General features: G+C 45.2%; 1 protein-coding gene across 2 annotated transcripts in view; it reads right to left on the reverse strand.

Moving 5' to 3' along the window:
- ARFGAP3 (ARF GTPase activating protein 3) overlaps positions 1-19006 on the reverse strand; it is a 58405-nt gene that overhangs the window by 8557 nt on the left and 30842 nt on the right. For both annotated transcript variants that reach the window (XM_088837537.1, XM_055394606.2), the window contains exons 7-12: positions 18127-18189; positions 16791-16837; positions 16069-16211; positions 9606-9734; positions 8461-8583; positions 3489-3620 (exon numbers count right to left, since the gene is read on the reverse strand). In XM_088837537.1, the coding sequence (XP_088693663.1) occupies positions 3489-3620; positions 8461-8583; positions 9606-9734; positions 16069-16211; positions 16791-16837; positions 18127-18189 (637 nt within the window). The remainder of the gene's footprint in view (positions 1-3488; positions 3621-8460; positions 8584-9605; positions 9735-16068; positions 16212-16790; positions 16838-18126; positions 18190-19006) is intronic.

Below are 19006 nucleotides of genomic sequence, written 5' to 3' on the forward strand. Positions count from 1 at the left end.
TCTAACAACCACCCCCAGATGAGCGTGCCTTTGTGGGAGTCCAGGAGTCCAGCAGGGAGGCCCCAACAGGCTGTTGGAACAGAAAGAACCCCAGACTGGTAGCACTGAAGAGGGTGAGAGGAAGAGTTTCACTCTGCTCATGCTATTCCTCCTCGCAGGCAGCGCTGCTCAGTACCAAGCAAGGTCCACTCGGCCTGCCACCTATCCCAGAGGGAAAGGCACGAGGCGGGTGGGAGGGTGCCTGGTTTCCAAGGATGCCTAGGGCTTCCTCATCCACCGGGAACACTGCAGGGATCTACCTGGCTGAGGCGCTGGGAGGGGCTGCCAGGGCCTCATCAAAGGCATGTGGATTCTACTAACCACTTCCTCGACTCCACGGGCAGGCCTGCTCACAAACCACTGCGTGCACTTTACCTGTGGAGTCCCCAGTGGGCCCATGGGGGCTCTCCAGGGCTGACCCATGAACCCTCCCTCCCTGCACACACCCTGGGAAGTGCGAGCCCATGCAGACAGCTGGTGAGCATGTGCAGAGGGCCAGCCTGACTCTGGGCTGGCAGAAAAGTGCATTGACTTCAACCTCCCAGGGCACCATCCTAGGGGAAGCAAGCAGGAGGCTCTCAGCCCTGTGTGTGGGACGGAGAGAAGACAGGCCATCTTAAGATTTCACCCCCCAAAAGGGGTAAGCAGGGAGGAGAGAGTGCATCCATAGAAAAGGCCTGAGAACATCCCAGCGTCTCCAGTAGGGCTGACAGTTGATGGCATTTCTCATCCAAAAGTGAGCAGGAAAGACTGGAGGAGGTGATTCCTCTTTCAAATGCAAAGACAGCAACAAGACTCCAAGGAACACAAAACGTGATACCATAAGAGGAAACAGTAATTTTCTAGTAACCGACCCCAAATAATTGCCTGACAAAGAATTCAAAATAATTGCTTTAAGGAAGCTGATCAACCTTCTAGCTTCAAGCACAAGCTGGAATCAGGACTGCCGGTGGAGGGGGGGAGGATATCAATAACCTCAGATATGCAGATGACACCACCCTTATAGCAGAAAGTAAAGAGGAACTAAAGAGCCTCTAGATGAAAGTGAAAGAGGAGACTGAAAAAGCTGGCTTAAAACTCAACATTCAAAAAATGAAGGTCATGGCATCCGGTCCCATTACTTCATGGCAAACAGATGGAAAACAATGGAAACAGTGACAGACTTTATTTTCTTGGGCTATAAACTCACTGCGGATGGTGACTGCAGTCATGAAATTAAAAGACTTGCTTCTTGGAAGAAAAGCTAAGACCAACCTAGACAGCATATTAAAAAGCAGAGACCTTACTTTACTAACAAAGGTCCGTATAGTCAAAGGCTACGGTTTTTCCAGCAGTCACATATGGATGTGAGAATTAAAGCTGAGTGCCGAAGAATTGATGCTTTTGAACTGTGGTGTTGGAGAAGACTCTTGAGAGTCCCTTGGACTGCAAGGAGATCCAACCAGTCCATTCTAAAAGAGATCAGTCCTGGGTGTTCATTGGAAGGGCTGATGCTGAAGCTGAAGCTCCAATAATTTGGCCACCTCATGCAAAGAACTGACTCATTGGAAAAGACCCTGATGCTGGGAAAGACTGAAGGCAGGAGAAGGGGATGACAGAGGATGAGATGGTTGGACGGCATCACCGACTCAATGGACATGAGTTTGAGCAAGCTTTGGGAGTTGGTGATGAACAGGGAGGCCTGACGTGCTGCAGCCCATGGGGTCGCGGAGAGTCAGACACAACTGAGTGACTCAACAACAGCTATATATATATATATATCTGAATCACTTTGGTGTACACAGAAACTAAAACCACATCATAAATCAACTGTACTTCAATTAAAAAAAAAAAAAAACGAAGGAAAGAATATCTTGAAACAAATGAAAATGGAAACACTCATGGGATACAGCCAAAGCAATACTAAGAGGGAAGTTTAAGGCCAACAGGTATATGAAAAGGTGATCAACATCACTAATCATCAGGGAAAGGCAAATCAAAACCTCACACCTGTTAGAACGGCCATTGTCAAGCAGATATGAAATAAGCGTTGGTAAAGACTGGAGAACAGGGAAACTTTGTACACCAATGGTGGGAAAGGAAATTAGTACAGCCACATGGAAAACATACAGAAGTTCATCAGAAAGTTAAAAACAGAACTGCCATCTGATCCCACTTCTGGGTATAAATCTGAAGGAAACAAAGTTGGTATCGTGAAGAGATCTCTGCAGCCCATGCTCATGGCCAAGGTTTCCACAGCAGTCACATCGTGGAAACAATCTGCGCATCTGTCAGTGGGCGAATGGATAGAGGAAATACCACCCCACACACCCAGTGGGATAGCATGCTGCGATAAAACAGAAGGAAATCCTGCCACTGATGCCAACAGGGATGAACCCGGGGGACACCTCATGAAGTCAGACAGGGAAAGACAGATTCTGTGCGTCCTCACTTGTGGGTAGAATCTAAAAGTTTTAAAAAAAGGTTGAACTCAAAGAAACAGAAACTAGAACAGTGGTTTCCAAGGAGGTGGGGGAAATGGGTAGATGCTGGTCAGAGGGCACAAACTCTTCATCATTTATAATAAGGAGAGTAAGTTCTGGGGACTCAACACCCAGCACAGTGATTAGTTAATAACCTGTAGTGTTACTTGAACTATGCAAAGACAGCAGATCCGAAATGTGCTCAGCACAAAGAACAAAAACAGCCAAAATAGGTTAAACTAATTTGAGGTAAGGCAAATGTATTTCTCATTTATAATGTAAGCACATGCCATTTTACCTTTTAAAAAGCCAACAGCAGTAATTCTGGAAAGGGATTTTAGGCCAGTTTAAAAAGCCTGTAAATTCTATTTAGAAAAAAAAAATGAATAAATATCCAAACCACACAACATTTGAAGGAATTCTGCTACTTAAAATAGGCCTGTAACTTGACTTCAGTTCCACGGGCCAATCCGTAAATACTGAGTGCGCTGTGACGCAAGTCAAGCACTGTTCCACGCTACACAGGACACAAAGAGTAGGGCGGCAGTATACCCCAGTCGCCGAGGGCAATCCCAGGTCACACGTATTGTCCCAGTGCTGGGACTGGCCCCCTACATGCCCAGCAGCTCCCTGGTTTGGACGACACATTATTCAGCCCTTCATTCATGATCAGCAGAAGCTGGAGACAGTCCTTCGACAGGTAAACGGATAAACAGACTCAGCGATAAAGAGGGATGAGCACAGCCACACACACGGGTCTCAAGCACACTATGGAACGTCACAGAAGTCGGTCTAACAAAGCCACTTACTGCTCGGCTTTAGGACACGACCTTCTGGGAAAGGCAAAGCTGTAAGTTCAGAAGACAGATAAGGATACAAAGAATATTCTTGAAATAGTACAACACATTCATTCATTAGGGTTAGAGAATGTCCCTGGAGACACGTGTGGAGTCACAGTTTACAGTCCCACCCTTCTGGGGTCCATACCTGTCCATATAGCCTGTGTTTTTCGGAATTGGGTCAGTGTCTTTGATGGTTTCTTTCTTCCAATAGGAATCTGAACTGTCATCCCAGCTAGAGAAAGAAATGCTCCTTAACTCCACGGGCTCGTCAAAGAACCTGTATGGGAGAGAGCAGAAGAGAGACTTTGGAGGACCTTACTGGCGTCCACTCACATTGGGTACATGCGGACTGCACTTCCCAGACCCCCTTGAAGCTGGGGGCGGTCATGTGCGACAGGAGCAGACATGAGGCAAATCACTCCCAAGGTCTTTCGGGTGCCCAGTCCCCTCTTCCCTCCCAAGTGGAAGGGGTCGTGTTTTCCAGGTGCTGTAGCTTCAGGCAGGTGACACCACCATCCACCTGGACAGTCAAGGTGCCACCAGAAGGACAGCTAATCTATATCCTTAGCTGACTTCAGTGAACAAAGAAATAAACCATCACTGCACTAAGCCCTTAAGGTCTGGGGGCAGTATTAATCACTGCGACATAACCTAGCCTATCCCAACAGCACAGGACATCCTGGAGGGTTACCTGACTATAGGCTGGTCATGAATGATGCTTCAGGAGGGCTTCCCTGATGGTTCAGTCGTTAAAGAATCTGCCTGCAATGCAGGAGACCCAGGTTCAATCCCTGGGTGGAGAAGATCCCCTGGAGAAGGAAACAGTGACCCACTCCAGTATTCTTGCCTGGAAAACCCCGTGGAAAGAGAAGCCTGGTGGGCTACAGTCCATGGGGTTGCAAAGAGTTGGACATGACTTAGCAACTAAACCACCATCAATGCTTCAGGATCTGGAGAACTGACCGCATTCTAGGAGTCCCTTGTTGGTAAGCCTGCCATGTTAGCCCCAGATAAGACATCACTCCTAACAGAAACCACCACTTAGTATAAGTGATGCTAACTGGCCTCATTCTGGAGTCAGATGCAGAGCTACGATTGTTGATCACTGGACCATCCTGCAGATGCTCTTTCAGACTGGGGCTGGAAGTGGACTTGGTAAGCATCTCAGGGGGGACGCTGGCCTGCTGGGTCAGTTCACAATTTCGTTAGCTCATCATCGAGCAGGGAGTGGCTCAGAGAGCAAAACTCAACGGCAGCTTCAGGTCCTGTGTCGGGGGAGAAAGATCTTTGATGGAGAGCAGCAGGTTTTGCCTGGGACAGGACAGAAATAGACTGGTGAGGTGGATGTGCCAGAGACGCACTCATAAGTGACTGGGCCATCTCAGAATTCGTGACAGCTTAGGATGGAAAACAAACAGCCAGACCCGCACTCCTTGTAAAGGTGGTTCAAGAAGTTCAGGAGAGAGACTCAGATTCTAATGCTTAGGACTCAGGAAAGGAAGGAGGATGAAGGAGGATGCAGAGACTTTAGAGATGTTGCCAAGATGTTTCCGGAGGGTAAGAACAGAAGCACACAGGAGACAAGTGAGGGCCAAACTCTGAGGGCATAAGGAGTCATTCAGAGATGAGCTAAGATGGGAGGGTGGTGGTGGAATAAAACTAGCCACTAGGCCATGTTCTCTGCCGTGTTCTCCAAGCTGGGGAGGGAACGGGGGGCAGGGAGGGTGGGGGCTCTACCCACGATTCACCAGCGAGGCTCCCTGAGCGCTGACCCAGTGCACACGGTGTGGGAAGCACGTAGCAACTTGCTGGGGGAGGATGGGGTGACAGAACCCACTGATGGCTGTGAAGCACCTGCCCTTCCTGAGAAACACAAGTCCCCCCGGATCCCCAAGGACTTATTGACTTTTTGTTTTTGGCCACATGACTTACGGGATCTCAGTTCCCCAGCCAAGGACTGAACCCAGGGCCATGGCAGTGAAAGTGCTGAGTCCTAACCACTGGATCGCCAGGGAATTGCTTTTATTGATTTTCTAATGTTTTCACTTCTAGATCCCAATTCTAAATGCTTTTCACTTATGTTTTCTCCCTCTCACTGTGGTTTCACTCAACCTGAAAACATTCCTTACATAGGCTTCCCCGGGGGCACCACTAGTGGTAAAGAACCTGCCGAGGCAGGAGACATTGGTTGGATCCTTACTCAAGTTAGGATTTACAGCTGTAGACAGCTGCCTCTTCCACTGAAGGCCATGCTGGCTTTGTAAGGCTGAACAAATTGTTCTAGTTTCATTATTTTGTACTCAATATATAATTACATTGTTTATATCCCAGAAATAATGGAACTCAAAAGGAAAAAAAAAAGCCCAAAGATATGGCTGGTCTCATTTTTAATAGAAACAGCACTCTTTCATAATTCAATAGTATTCAAGTTCTAATGGGCTAATGAATAATTTGGAATCAGTGAGAGCTCTTCATGGAAATGCCTGCTTTCCCAGAGGCCATGTTTATCCGACTTCATCTGCCAAAGAAAGGGCTGTTCTGCCTGCAGTGGTTACGACCAAGGGGGACCAGCACTGACGTTCCTGTCAGACGAGCTGCAGGTGAAGACGAACAGCACACCGACCCTCTGGCAGGAGCCCAGCCAGTGCGGCCAATACAAAAGCACCATCTGCTCCCCGGTTTCAAGCCATAAATAATGTTCCGTAGAAACGGAGGCCTTTCGGGCTGACTCTTAGGACTAAGCTTTTGGGGAGAGAGGCTGATGGGATTCCCAAAGCTCCTGACGGGCGGACAGAGCCCCCCAGGGAGGAGCCGGGCAGTGGCCTGGGGCGTGCAAGGCTCCCCAACAGCTTCCCGGGGCGCATCCTCAGTCACAGCGCTTCTCCTTCCAACTCCACACAACTGGTGGAGCTGGAAACCCTACACTCTCTGCAGGAGCTGTAATGAGCGGTGAAAGAATCAAACAGGCTTCAATTCAGGCTTTTGTGGAGAAGCCAGGTGGGTGGGCGTAGACCCTGCACCACCGGGAGTTTCCCCGACACAGACGAACTCCCTCATCTAAAGTGACCTGACACGTAGGCAGCCTTCAAATCAAGCTAGAGATTTAATTCTATCCTGTAGAGAATGTGTTTAAGTATTTTAAAAGGCATGATTTAGGGGGCTTCCCTGGCGGTCCAGTGGCTAAGACTCCACAATCCCAATGCAGGAGGACTGGGTTCAATCCCTGCTCTGGGAACTAGATCCCGCATGCCACACCTATTAAAAGATCCTGCAGGCTGCAACTAAGACCTGGTACTGCCAAATTAATTAATTAACTATTTTAAAAAGGCGTGATTTGGGAGTTACCTCCACTTAACCTGAAATACAGGTTACTCACAGGAAAAGTGAAAGTGAAAGTCACTCAGTCGTGTCCGACTCTTTGTGACCCCATGGACTATGCAGTCCATGGAATTCTCTAGGCCAGTATCCTGGAGTGAGTAGCCTTTCCCTTCTCCAGGGGATCTTCCCAACCCAGGGATTGAACCCAGGTCTCCCACATATCCAGGCAGATTCTTTACCAGCTAAGCCACAAGGGAAGCCCAAGAATACTGGAGTGGGTAGCCGATCCCTTTTCCAGCTGATCTTCCTGACCCAGGAATAGAACTGGGGTCTCCTGCATTACAGGTGGATTCTTTACCAACTGAGCTATCAAGGAAGCCTGAGAGGCAAACATAAAACCACCCTGTCTCTGAAAGCACTGATGGGGAACACCTCTAAACTACTTTTTTCTGGTAAAAATCTGGACTTGAAGCAATTGGAAGTGATGCTAGGTGAATGATTTAAAGACAGTTCTCTGTGCTACAATTCCTTACCTGTGAACTTTGATAGGAGAATACAGAATTTCAGAATTAGAGCTTAATTAGTTAACATACATTTCTATCTGTTATGCATATGGAACTGCTTCTGAGCCTGTGTAATTGCCAGTCGACAGCGATGCCCTCTGAGATGTGAGTGAGGACATCTCCTCTAAGGACTGCCCATGCTGACGGGCACACGGGTGATCTCCCCAAATCCCATGCCTGAAGGTGGCCTTCCACATGGTTAAGTCTACAACAATAGTGATTAAGCATTCAGACTGAGTCACGTGTCTCTTGAGCTGAGTTTCTATATAAAAATAACAGCTAAACATGACATGAATAATAGCTAAGCACTACCCACAATGCCGTGTGTGCATTCATGCACTAAACCCTCACGCCGCCCTGAGAGGTTGACACTGCTGGTGTTCCCACCTTACAGATAAGAGGCAGTGGCACGGGGAGGTTGGACAGGTCAGCCAAGGTAACACAGTCATTAAGCAGCAGGGCCAGGACTCACGTCCAGGCCGCCCGGCTTCCCAGCTGGGGCCCACTTCCTGACATCCCAGGTTTACTTGGCGGCTGTTCAGCAGGCCTTCCCCCGGTGCTGATCAGGTTCTTGGAGGACTGCACAGAGTGCGTAGATTCAAGTTAAACTTGTTCTCGGTCTCTGCGGGCGGCCTGAACCTGAACCACGGCCTCGCCACGGTTGGCTTCACACTGGAGTTAGGTAAGCTGTCCTTGTCGGAGGGCGAGGGCTGAAGGATGGGGCTTAGGCTTTATCCCGGGAACCCCTCAGATGGCAACGGTGTTTTTCATCCATACATAAACACACACAAATAGCATTCATTTAAAATTCTATATCCTGACAACTGGGGACTCCAGAAGCCGGAGGTATGAAAACAAAAGAATCTGCTGAAGGCACAGCTGGGAAATATTCCAACTGTTGGAATAAGACTAAATGACTTAACATATATCTTTGGGGTTTTGCGTATTTCTCCAGTTTCACATTTTAGATAAATGCAACTTTTCCACCTCCGATTTTAATTCCTGGCTGCTGATTTTATTTTCAAACATTTCAATGTTAGCAAATATCATCCACTAAAGAAAGGGACCCCAATTTTTCTCCAAAGGACATCCTTGACTCCAGTTGAAGCTTTTAAAAACAATGAAGTAAACTTATTTGTATTTGTTCCTGATGTAAAAAAAATTAACAAACTAGTAAGTCTGTATTTATTGCTGCTTTTCAAAACAATACTTTCAGGCTGATTTTTAACAGATTACCTGGAGCTAGATGTAAAATATGAGTCATCGCTGTCATCACCATACTTTTTCCTTGGTTTTGCTGTGACTGGCGTTTCCTGTTCAATGGTCTGCATGTCTGAAGTCACTGAATGTGAAATACCACTTGAGAAAATAGAAAATAAGATGGAAAAAAAATAATATTCATGAAGATACGTGTGTTCACCAAAGAATGCCTTTAATTTATACTCTCAGCAAAAATATACTTTATTCAGGGGGTTAAAAACATGAACAATAAAAAAATATTTTTGTGGTATAAGCACTAAAAAAGTACTGGACCTCAGTGGGGACTGTAACTAACTATACAAAATACAGTCACATGTGAAAGTCATGTTTATGGCATCCATTCAATGACAATCAGACCGATTTCATTTTATCTAATAATCAATTTTGGAATTTTTTTGTGCTGGAATAAACACAGTTGTCCCTTGGTATCTGAGGGGGACTGGTTCCATCACCCCAGCCAACAAAATCAATCCTCAGGGACACATAATTTTTCAAGGCAGAGGCCCGATATGTCCTCCTTTGCTTGGCAAAGTAAGGAAGCTATCCTTCTCTACTTCACCCCCTAAAAAATCCTCATTATTCCTTTGTATTTTAAATCATTTCTAGTTACTAATAACACCAAATTCAATGTAAGGGCTACATCTGTTGCTGTTCAGTTGCTAACTGGTGTCTCTGCTGATCCCACAGAAATGCTATATAAATAATTATAAATACAATGTAAATACTATGTAAATCATTGTCCTTAAGTATGGTATGTGCAGAAAAATTTGTTTTGCTTTCTGGAACTTTCTGGAATTCTCCCTATCCCAATATATTCAAATCCCTCCCTGATTGGTTGAGTCTGCAAAGGCAGAACCCCTCGACAGAGAGCGCTGAAGGCCGACTGTATCAGAGCACAACTGAAGGAAGTGAACAAGCAGAAGACATTTCTGAGTGGAAATTAACAAGTAAAGTCCACGTGTGATTAGCAAACTAGCTTAAACTATGAAATCCAAGAAAGCAGAGTCTTCAGTTCAGTTCAGTTCAGTCGCTCAGTCGTGTCCGACTCTCTGCGACCCCGTGAATCGCAGCACACCAGGCCTCCCTGTCCACCACCAACTCCCGAGTTCACTCAGACTCACCTTCTGCTATTTCCGAATCCCATGCCAAGTCTCTCTGATTCTGCCTTTTTCTTGCCACTTGTGTTCATCTTTTCATCTTTCTTCATCTGAATTTCAAGATCTTTATAGGCTAATCGTAATGATGAAACACTGCCAGAAAAACCGAATGCTCCTTAACTTAGTGCTAATTCTGTGCTCTTAAGTTAAAATACCAAGAACGTTAAACCTGTCACATGCTTTTAGCTTGCTGCGGCTTTCCATGATTAATGATTATAAGGCAAGCTGGCGTTTTTTGGGTAAAGATCTGTTTCAAGTAGATGCTCAAGAGAAGGTGCATGAGTTTACAGCTAATTTTTGGTTGCTGCTAATCTACTTACTGTTCTAGCTTATATTACTTACCGTATCATAATATGTCACAACATAATATATACTTAAATTACTTATATAAAGGATAGTAAAATGCAGATCTTTAACTATACTTCCACATTATGTAACAAAAGTATGAGATTAGTTTCTCTGGTTTAAGATTATATATATATATATATGTGTGTATCTGTGTGTGTTGTGTTGGGCTTAGCCACTCAGTCAAGTCCAGCTCTTTCTGAGTCCATGGACTGTAGCCCACCAGACTCCTCTGTCCATGGGATTCTCCAGGCAAGAATACTGGACTGGGTTGCCATGCCCTCCTCTAAAGGATCTTCCTGACCCAGGGATCGAACCCAGGTTTCCAGCATTGCAGGCAGATTCTTTACCGTCTGAACCACCAGGGAAGCTCAAGAATACTGGAGTGAGTAGCCCATCCCTTCACCAGGGGATCTTTCCATCCCAAGGATCAAACCCGAGTCTCCCGAATTACAGGTGGATTCTTTACTGGCCAAGCTACCAAGGAAGTCCAAATATATAGGGAATGACTCCAATATTCTTGCCTGGAGAATTCCATGGACAGAGGAGCCTGGTGGGCTACAGTCCATGCGGTCACAAAGAGTAGGACCTGACTGAGCAAGTAATGCTTTCACTTTTCATATACATATAAATATATTTGACTTAACAGATAAATTAAGAAGGGATTCAGTTCAGTTCAGTTCAGTCGCTCAGTCGTGTCCGACTCTCCGCGACCCCATGAATCACAGAACACCAGGCCTCCCTGTCCATCACCAACTCCTGGAGGTCACTCAAACTCATGTCCACAGAGTTGGTGATGCCATCCAGCCATCTCATTCTCTGTCGTCCCCGTCTCCTCCCGCCCCCAACCTTTCCCAGCATCAGAGTCTTTTCCAGTGAGTCAACTCGTCGCATGAGGTCGCCAAAGTATTGCAGTTTCAGCTTTAGCATCAGTCCTTCCAATGAACACCCAGGATTGATCTCCTTGCAGTCCAAGGGACTCTCAAGAGTCTTCTCCAGCACCACAGTTCAAAAGCATCAATTCTTCGGCGATCAGCGTTCTTCACAGTCCAACTTTCACATCCATATATGACCACGGGAAAAACCATAGCCTTGACTAGACGGACCTTGGTTGGCAAAGTAATGTCTCTGCTTTTACTGCATTGCAAAAGTATTCTTCAGTTTACAAGAAAATTTCCCATAGCGTTTCTCTCTCTTTTTTAAAAAAATATTGATTTGGCTGCAGTGGATCTCTAGCTGTGGCATGTGGGATCTAGTTCCCTGAACAGGGATCGAACCCAGTCTGCCTAGCATTGACAACATGGAGTCTCAGCCACTGGACCACTAGGGAAGTTCCCCACAAGGTCTCTTTATGGAACCAAGCTCTGAGATCATTCAAAATGGAGCTGCCATTCCTCAGTCATCTGCACCACCAGTCAGATACTCACCACCTATCTAGCAAATCCTTGTGACAAATAAACACCTATTTGGGGGGAGGGAGGGGAGATGAAAAAAACACTGTCCCTTACTGTCACATTTCCAAAAACGCTATAGACACTTAATTTCTTAAGAAGAAAACCAGGCCTATATTAACAAGAGTATATTATCATATTAGTAAATAGCAACACAATTTCAGGGACTTGAAAAATGATATACCTACATTATCAAGATTTCTAAGATATTGTCCATTTTAGAAAATTATATAAAATGTCACAAATTCCTCATGAGAAAGGTACTATATAAACTCTCTAATAATATAAATACATTTCTCTTTAGTGAAAGGAAGTGATAACAGAATTTCTTACTAGGAAACAATAATCTTGCTCTTGCTGTTTCCCTTCTTAATGAGTCAGGCAGGATTTCTATTCTGCTTTTTGTTGTTGCTTATATATGCTTCTCCCACTGGACATTTCTGTACAGCAAGAACACTGTTTCATACACCTGGGGTTTAACACAACCTGTCCTTAAAGAAACGGATGCCCTCATTCTTTTCCTGTTAAATTTGGCGATGCCAGGTCTCAGTAGTGGCACACAGGACCCGCAGTTGCGACATGTGAGATCTGGTTCTCTGACCAGGGATCAAACTCAGGCCCCTTTCACTCGCAACTTGGAGTCTTAACTACTAGGCCACCAGGGAGTCCCTCTACTCTGTTTTAATGTGGCGGTTTGTTTTCTTTACTGTTATTCCTTCAGATCAGGTAATGGTAATACATCTACTGTCCCCCCCCAACGACTGCCAAATTGTACTTAAAGGAGGAAAATAAGCAATCTTCTTTCAAGTATAATTTTGGGGAGGAAACAGTAGATCTGTTTAAAATCACAAAAAGCTATAACTGTGGTAACAGAGTCTTCTGGAGATGAATGGATGGGGATGAAGAATTTCAAGACAGTATGAGATGGGGAAGTTTTCCCTTTTGGGGAACTTGTCGCGGAACTGGCGCCATTGCTCATCAAAAGTGTGCACTTTAACATGCAGGCTCTGGAAGCATTAGCAGAACAAAGGAGCTGGGACTCCACGCTTCTCAGACCTACAGGAGCCCTTCCAGGACCGCCATGGAGGAGGGCTGGCCACGTCCTCGGGGCTCAGGGAGAGCCCAGAAGCAGCTCCAGCGCCATCTCCGTCTCCTCTTAGGCTCCTACCAGTGTGCGCACAGACATCTCTGAGGACAAAATGCCCGGTAAGGGTGAGGCTGCTGCACGGATAGTTTAGTTCACACTCAGAACACACAGGAATCGAAACTTCTTCTGACAGCTGACTGAACTAACTTTATGTACAGCCATTTAAAAAAATGAAGTTGCAGAAGACTAACATAAAGCGTGGGCACTCTTGGGAACTTCCCTGGTGGTCCAGGGGCTAAGACTCTGCACTCCTAATGCAGGGGGCCTGGGTCGATCTCTGGTTGAGGAACTAAGATTCCACATGCCGCAGCTAAGACCCAGTGCAGACAAATAAATACACTGTTGTTTAGCCGCTAAGTTGTGTCCAACTGTTTTGCGACCCCATGGACTGTAGCCCGCCAGGCTCCTCTGTCCATGGGATTCTCCAGGCAAAATACTGGAGTGGGTTGCCATTCCCTTCTCCGGGGGATCTTCCTGACCCAGAGATCAAACCCGAGTCTCCTGTGCCTCCTACTTTGGTCGGCAGATTCTTTACTACTGAGCCACCTTTGTGTGCTATGAGCTTAGTCGCTCGGTCGTGAACGAGTCTTTGCGACCCCATGGACTGCAGCCCGCTAGGGGGATTCTCCAGGCAAGAATGGGTTGCCATGCCCTTCTCCACTGGATCTTCCCAACCCAGAGACTGAACCCAGGTCTTGCGCATTGCAGGCGGATCCTTCACCATCTGAGCCACCAGGGAAGCCCCTTCAGTTCAGTTCAGTTCAGTTCAGTTCAGTCGCTCAGTCGTGTCCGACTCTCCGCGACCCCATGAATCACAGCACGCCAGGCCTCCCTGTCCATCACCAACTCCCGGAGGTCACTCAAACTCATGTCCACAGAGTCGGTGATGCCATCCAGCCATCACATTCTCCGTTGTCCCCTTCTCCTCCCGCCCCCAACCTTTCCCAGCATCAGAGTCTTTTCCAGTGAGTCAACTCGTCGCGTGAGGTGGCCAAAGTATTGCAGTTTCAGCTTTAGCATCAGTCCTTCCAATGAACACCCAGGACTGATCTCCTTTAGAATGCACTGGTTGGATCTCCTTGCAGTATAAGGGACTCTTCAAGAGTCTTCTCCAACACCACACAAAGCCCCTTGGACATCTCAAATCATATTTAACCTAAATACGGTTTAGTGCTGCCCCCTAGGTGCTGTGAGTTAAATGACACTGAGGAGTAACCACCCATTTCAAATGATCCAGGCTTGTCACAGGAAGTCCACTGAGCGTGAACAGCAAGAAACTACACTGACTGAGCACCTATGGCCAGGCGCTGTATGACGCACTCTTGAGATCAACTAAATGAGCACCCAACAACCTTGTAAACCCCGCAGCAGTGTTTTCTTCATTTACAGCCTGCAGTAATGAAGCCACGCTACAAGAGACAGGGGCTTCCCTGGTGGCTCAGATCGTAAAGAATCTGCCTGCAATGCGGGAGACCCAGGTTCAATCCCTGGGTCGGGAAGATCCCCTGGAGGAGGGCATGGCAACCCACTCCAGTGTTCTTGCCTGGAGAGTCCCCACGGACAGAGGAGCCTGGCCATGTGATCACAAAGACTCAGACATGACTTAGTGGCTAACACACACACACAAGAGATACAATGACAACAAGAAAAAACACCATATAAATAAAATACACACGTGCACAAAACGGGAATCCAAGATGCCTCTTCTCTCTTCTCTCCTTACGACCCTGGACCCTTACGCCCAGACACCAGTCCTTTCCGGACAGCCATGTGTCCCTTCTGTTTTCAACACAATGACATCCTCTCAAGAACCTTAAGGAGCTACTGAAAACCAGTCTCTGGTCTGGCCTCCTGGCTTCCAGTTTTCCCCCCATTCTTTCTGCCCTGGATATCACGACCAAACGCACTTTCCAAAACACACCCCTGCTTCATGGCACTCTCCTCAGATGTAATGCAAAACCCTCGGCTGGTCTGACTTCAGGGAGACCCACGCCATCATTCCAATGTTTCCAATCCAGGCAGGACCCCAGAACCACGCCTGAATTCCCTCTTCCTCATCCTCCTAGGCTTTTCCTTTCTCCCTCTCTCTGCCACCACCCTCAAGTCTGACTCTGAGACCTCTTCAAGATCCAGGCTCAGTACCTCCGGAGATACCACTGTACCCAAAACTTTCCATCGAACAATTAGAATTTAGTCGCCAGATCCAATGGGGCTTCACGTTATAAACACCGTTTTCATTACTGAGATAAAATTCACATGTCATAAAATTCACCTTTTTAAAATGCACGAATCAATTTAGTATACTCACAAGGCTGTCACCATCACCTCTATCTAATTTCAGAACATTTTCATCACCCCAGAAGAAATCCCACCCTCCCACAGTCCACCCCATTCTCCACTCTGCCCTTGCCCCTGGAAACCACCAGTCCGCTTCTGTCTCTTGATTTGCCTGATTTGGACAGTCCACATCTAAGCAATCATAAAATATGTGGTCTTTTGTGGCCAGTATCTTTCTCAGCATAAATTTTTCAAGATTTGTGCACGCTGCAGCATGTATCAGTACCTTACCCCTTTTCATGTCTAAATAATATTCTGCTGTGTGGACACATGCATTTTGTTCATCTGTTCACTAGTTGGTGGAGATCTGGATTGTTTCTACTTTTCAGCTATAGGGATTAATACTGCTGTGAACATGTGTACAAGTTTTTGTGTTACTTTGTGGGCACATATATTACTTTCTCTGAGCATATACTGTGGAGTGGAACTGCTGGGTCATATGGTAACTCTGCCACCAGCAAAGCATGAGGGCTCCAGTTTCTCAATTCTCACCAACGCTTGCTTTCCGTCTTCTTGATCACAGCCCCCTGAGAGTCAGGCAATGTCTCCCTGTGGCTTTGACTTGCATTTCCCTGATGACTATCGACGCTGGGAGTCTTTCCTGTGGCAGTACCTCCGTCTTGCCACAGATGACAGACACATCTTTGTCTTTCCCTTCATGTTGACCCCACCCAAATCCTGTCCACACAACTTCAACTGGAAACGGTGGCTGCCCTCCCTAAATACTGGTCTCTCTTCTCATCTACACGTCCATGTGGTATTAACTCTCATAAAACCAAACTTTGCATTTCCCTCCTCACACACAGATGTAAAAATAAATGGCATTTGGAAAGCAAATCTCAGAGTCATTTAGTTAATAGCTTTACGTGTTATATATGTACTAAGTCGCCTCAGTCCCGTCTGACTCTTTGCGACCCCATGGACTGTGGCCCGCCAGGCTCCTCTGTCCATGGGATACTCTCCAGGCAAGAATACTGGAGTGGGTTGCCATGGCCTCCTCCAGGGCATCTTCCCGACCCAGGTATCGAACCCCAGTCTCTTGCATCTCCTGCATTGGCAGGCAGGTTCTTTACCACTAGCACCACCTTGGGAAGCCCAGTTAATAACTGTAGTCACTAGAATCATATTATGATTTGATCATACTTACATGGATTCTTCCTTAGGTGCTGCCCGGGACAGAAGGTCTTCCTGTGCATTCATTTTATCGACGGCTTGGGCTTGCTTTTCAATTTCATTAAAACACGTATTTGATAGTTTCTGGGCTCCCAAACTTCCTTTTTTGGCCCCAAGCTGGAGGATACAGTAGAAGATTACGTTTTACCCAAACTGTTTGAAAACATTTGCAATGACAGCTGACAGTTATTGAGGGTTATTACTTAGTCCTTACAACTCTGTGAAGCCAGTATGGTCATCATCTCCGGGTGACGGAGGAGGACCTGCGCTCCTGTCAGTAAAGAGACTTGACCAAGATCACACAGCTGGCAAGTGACGAGGTCAGGATTCAGACCTCGCCCCTGCGTCCAGGGCAGGGGCTCTGAACGGAACCTCAGAAGCTGAACGTTCAACTGCTGACGACCCTCCCAGCCCCGCCCGACAGCCCCGTTAGAAGCGGCACCATGAGATCCCAGGGAGTCTCAGCTGGTTTTTTTTCAGAGCTTTATCGCCGACAGAGAAATGTGAGACACTCACTGCAGAAAACTGTCACCGTGTATAATGGCACTCCATTGAACAAAACAAACTTTTCATCAAAGCCACCTTTATCAGATTGTGGCTCAAAAACAATAGAAGTAAAAATGACAAAGGTGGCTTCCTCAAGTCCATAAGCCATTTTAGAGCTAAATCAGCAGACAGTTTATACATAATACTCACTCCTCTTTTAGCTTGATTTGGTTTCTTTTTTATGATAGAAGAAACCTCTGTCAAAGACAAAAAGTAGAAAGTCAGACCACTGGAAATACATGATTTTCCTATTTTTAGTGTATTTTTTAAAAATTCTAAGATACTGCATTTTATTATTTAAGAGACTATAACATTTTCCACATTAGTTTGTCATCCAGAGACTCAAGTGCCTCAATGTATTTCAGATGAATAGAGCTTCATCAAAATAGAGTTGTCAGTATTTTCAGATTGCATCCAAACTCAGAGAGTATATATTTTTTTTGGGGGGGGGGACACCATATTGCAGAGAAATAAACAGCCTGAGCTTGTCTTATTCACCACTTTCTTCAGGAGCATTTTGTTTATTAGAACAAACTCACCTAGTAATCTCTACTCTTCAAAAACTTTCAAAATTGTTTTAAAATATAAAGTTAGCCAGTCATTATGTATACAACTAAAGCAGCCAGCGAAGTGCTTTTCCACCCTGATTTATGTACAGATTTTATCATACTAACCAATCAGAAACATTCTATTTTTCGATAGTATTACTTACTAAATTGCACAAAAATATATGATGCTTTTAGATAAAGTTTCTTAAAAATTGTTTTCTGGGTAAATTTTAATCATAGATTAAATACTCTGTTTTTAGAATTATGTGTAAGAGACCCAGTAAGAATAAAATCTTATTTTTCTTCTTACAAAGATGAAAATGTGACTTAACAGGAAAAGATAGCATAAAACCACAAAGATTAAAATGTTTAGTCCTTAGTGGGAGAATAACATCACTACATTTTGAGTATTAAAAAAGCCATTCACGGACATGCTCCTTTTCTTCACTTTCTTTTAGATATGCACTGTAGTAGTCATATAACCTGCTTCCAGCTTCCCACACGTCTATTAGTGCATGATGGAAATACCTGGAACATTTCCAATAGCTTGGTTTTTTTTCACCAAAGCTGTTGCTTTCCAATTAATGCAGTGTGATATGCACTAATTTCAGATTACATTTCCCTGATAATGAAAAATTAGAGATTAAGTTCACCTACAATAAAATCAGAAAGAAGAAAATGCTAAGAGTTCTTGAGTAATTAGGAATGACGTGGCTGCTCTGCTGCCTATGTTGGGACATAAACCAGCAAATCAAAAAGCATCAAGAGCAACCTGCGCCAGGTACAGAGGCTAATGCGTTTCACAGTCACCAAGCTGGCAAAAACAGAACAGCATTTTTCGTTTAAATAAATCTCATTACACTGTAAGTTCTAGGCAGAATGTATAGACAGGGTTCATTTTTTTCTCAGTTAACCTCAGACTACAGGGTAACACACACCGCCTACAGCAGCCTTCGTTGGCACATTCAGACCTTCCACACTTGGTCCTCGTTCTGGCACACCTGAAAGTTAAAGATACTGAAATCAACGAAGAAAACAGATTCATCAAATGTGCTTTTGAATATGTAACACATCCAACTTGTTCAGTACTACAAATCTTATCTAGGTAGATCAATGATTGTCTCTTCTTTTTAGCTCCATATTTTATCACTTTAAGAATTTTAATTTAAAAGTCCATTAAAATAGAAGTGTATTTTGTATCCAGTTGCTTTGTTAGTGGTCTCCCCAATCATTATAATCTGGAATCCTACCTTATGGTCTGGTGTTTTAAAGTAAACTGTTCTGAGATACCTAGTACATATGTGTACTATACCCCAACATATGTTAACATTTGGCAAGTCTAATATGAATCACATCAATGATAGAAACCTAAATTTTCAGTTGCCAAGAAATCTGCTGAGTTTTCTAGTTGATGTAAAAAACTGATCCTGGTTAGGAATTCCATTAAGGTTTTTATTTTTAAAATATATTGTTCTCTTAATTTTATTTTATTACCTTAAAATGGATAAACAAAATGAAGCATATCCATGCAATAGATGGGATATTATTTGGCCAAAAAAGAAATGAATGGACTTTCCTGACCCCCTTCTCATGTAGAGCTGAATGACTCTCCCTTCAGGGCTCTCTACTTGAAGATAAATGCCATTTATTGTCCAACCTTCCAGCAAATCCTTGTCTGAAGGCTTCTCAGGACCATCACCTGATCCTGAGGTTGCTGACTCTTTAGTTCTTCCTGTTACACTAAGTTCCTTAAAGCAGGTCCAGGCTTGACTCTCACAGGCCAGCATGACTGAGGGGCCCGCCCGCCAGCAGTTCACT

Source organism: Moschus berezovskii, chromosome 6, assembly GCF_049115385.1.
Source record: "Moschus berezovskii isolate FMDL1 chromosome 6, NW_MosBer_1.0, whole genome shotgun sequence".
Lineage (NCBI taxonomy): Eukaryota > Metazoa > Chordata > Mammalia > Artiodactyla > Moschidae > Moschus > Moschus berezovskii.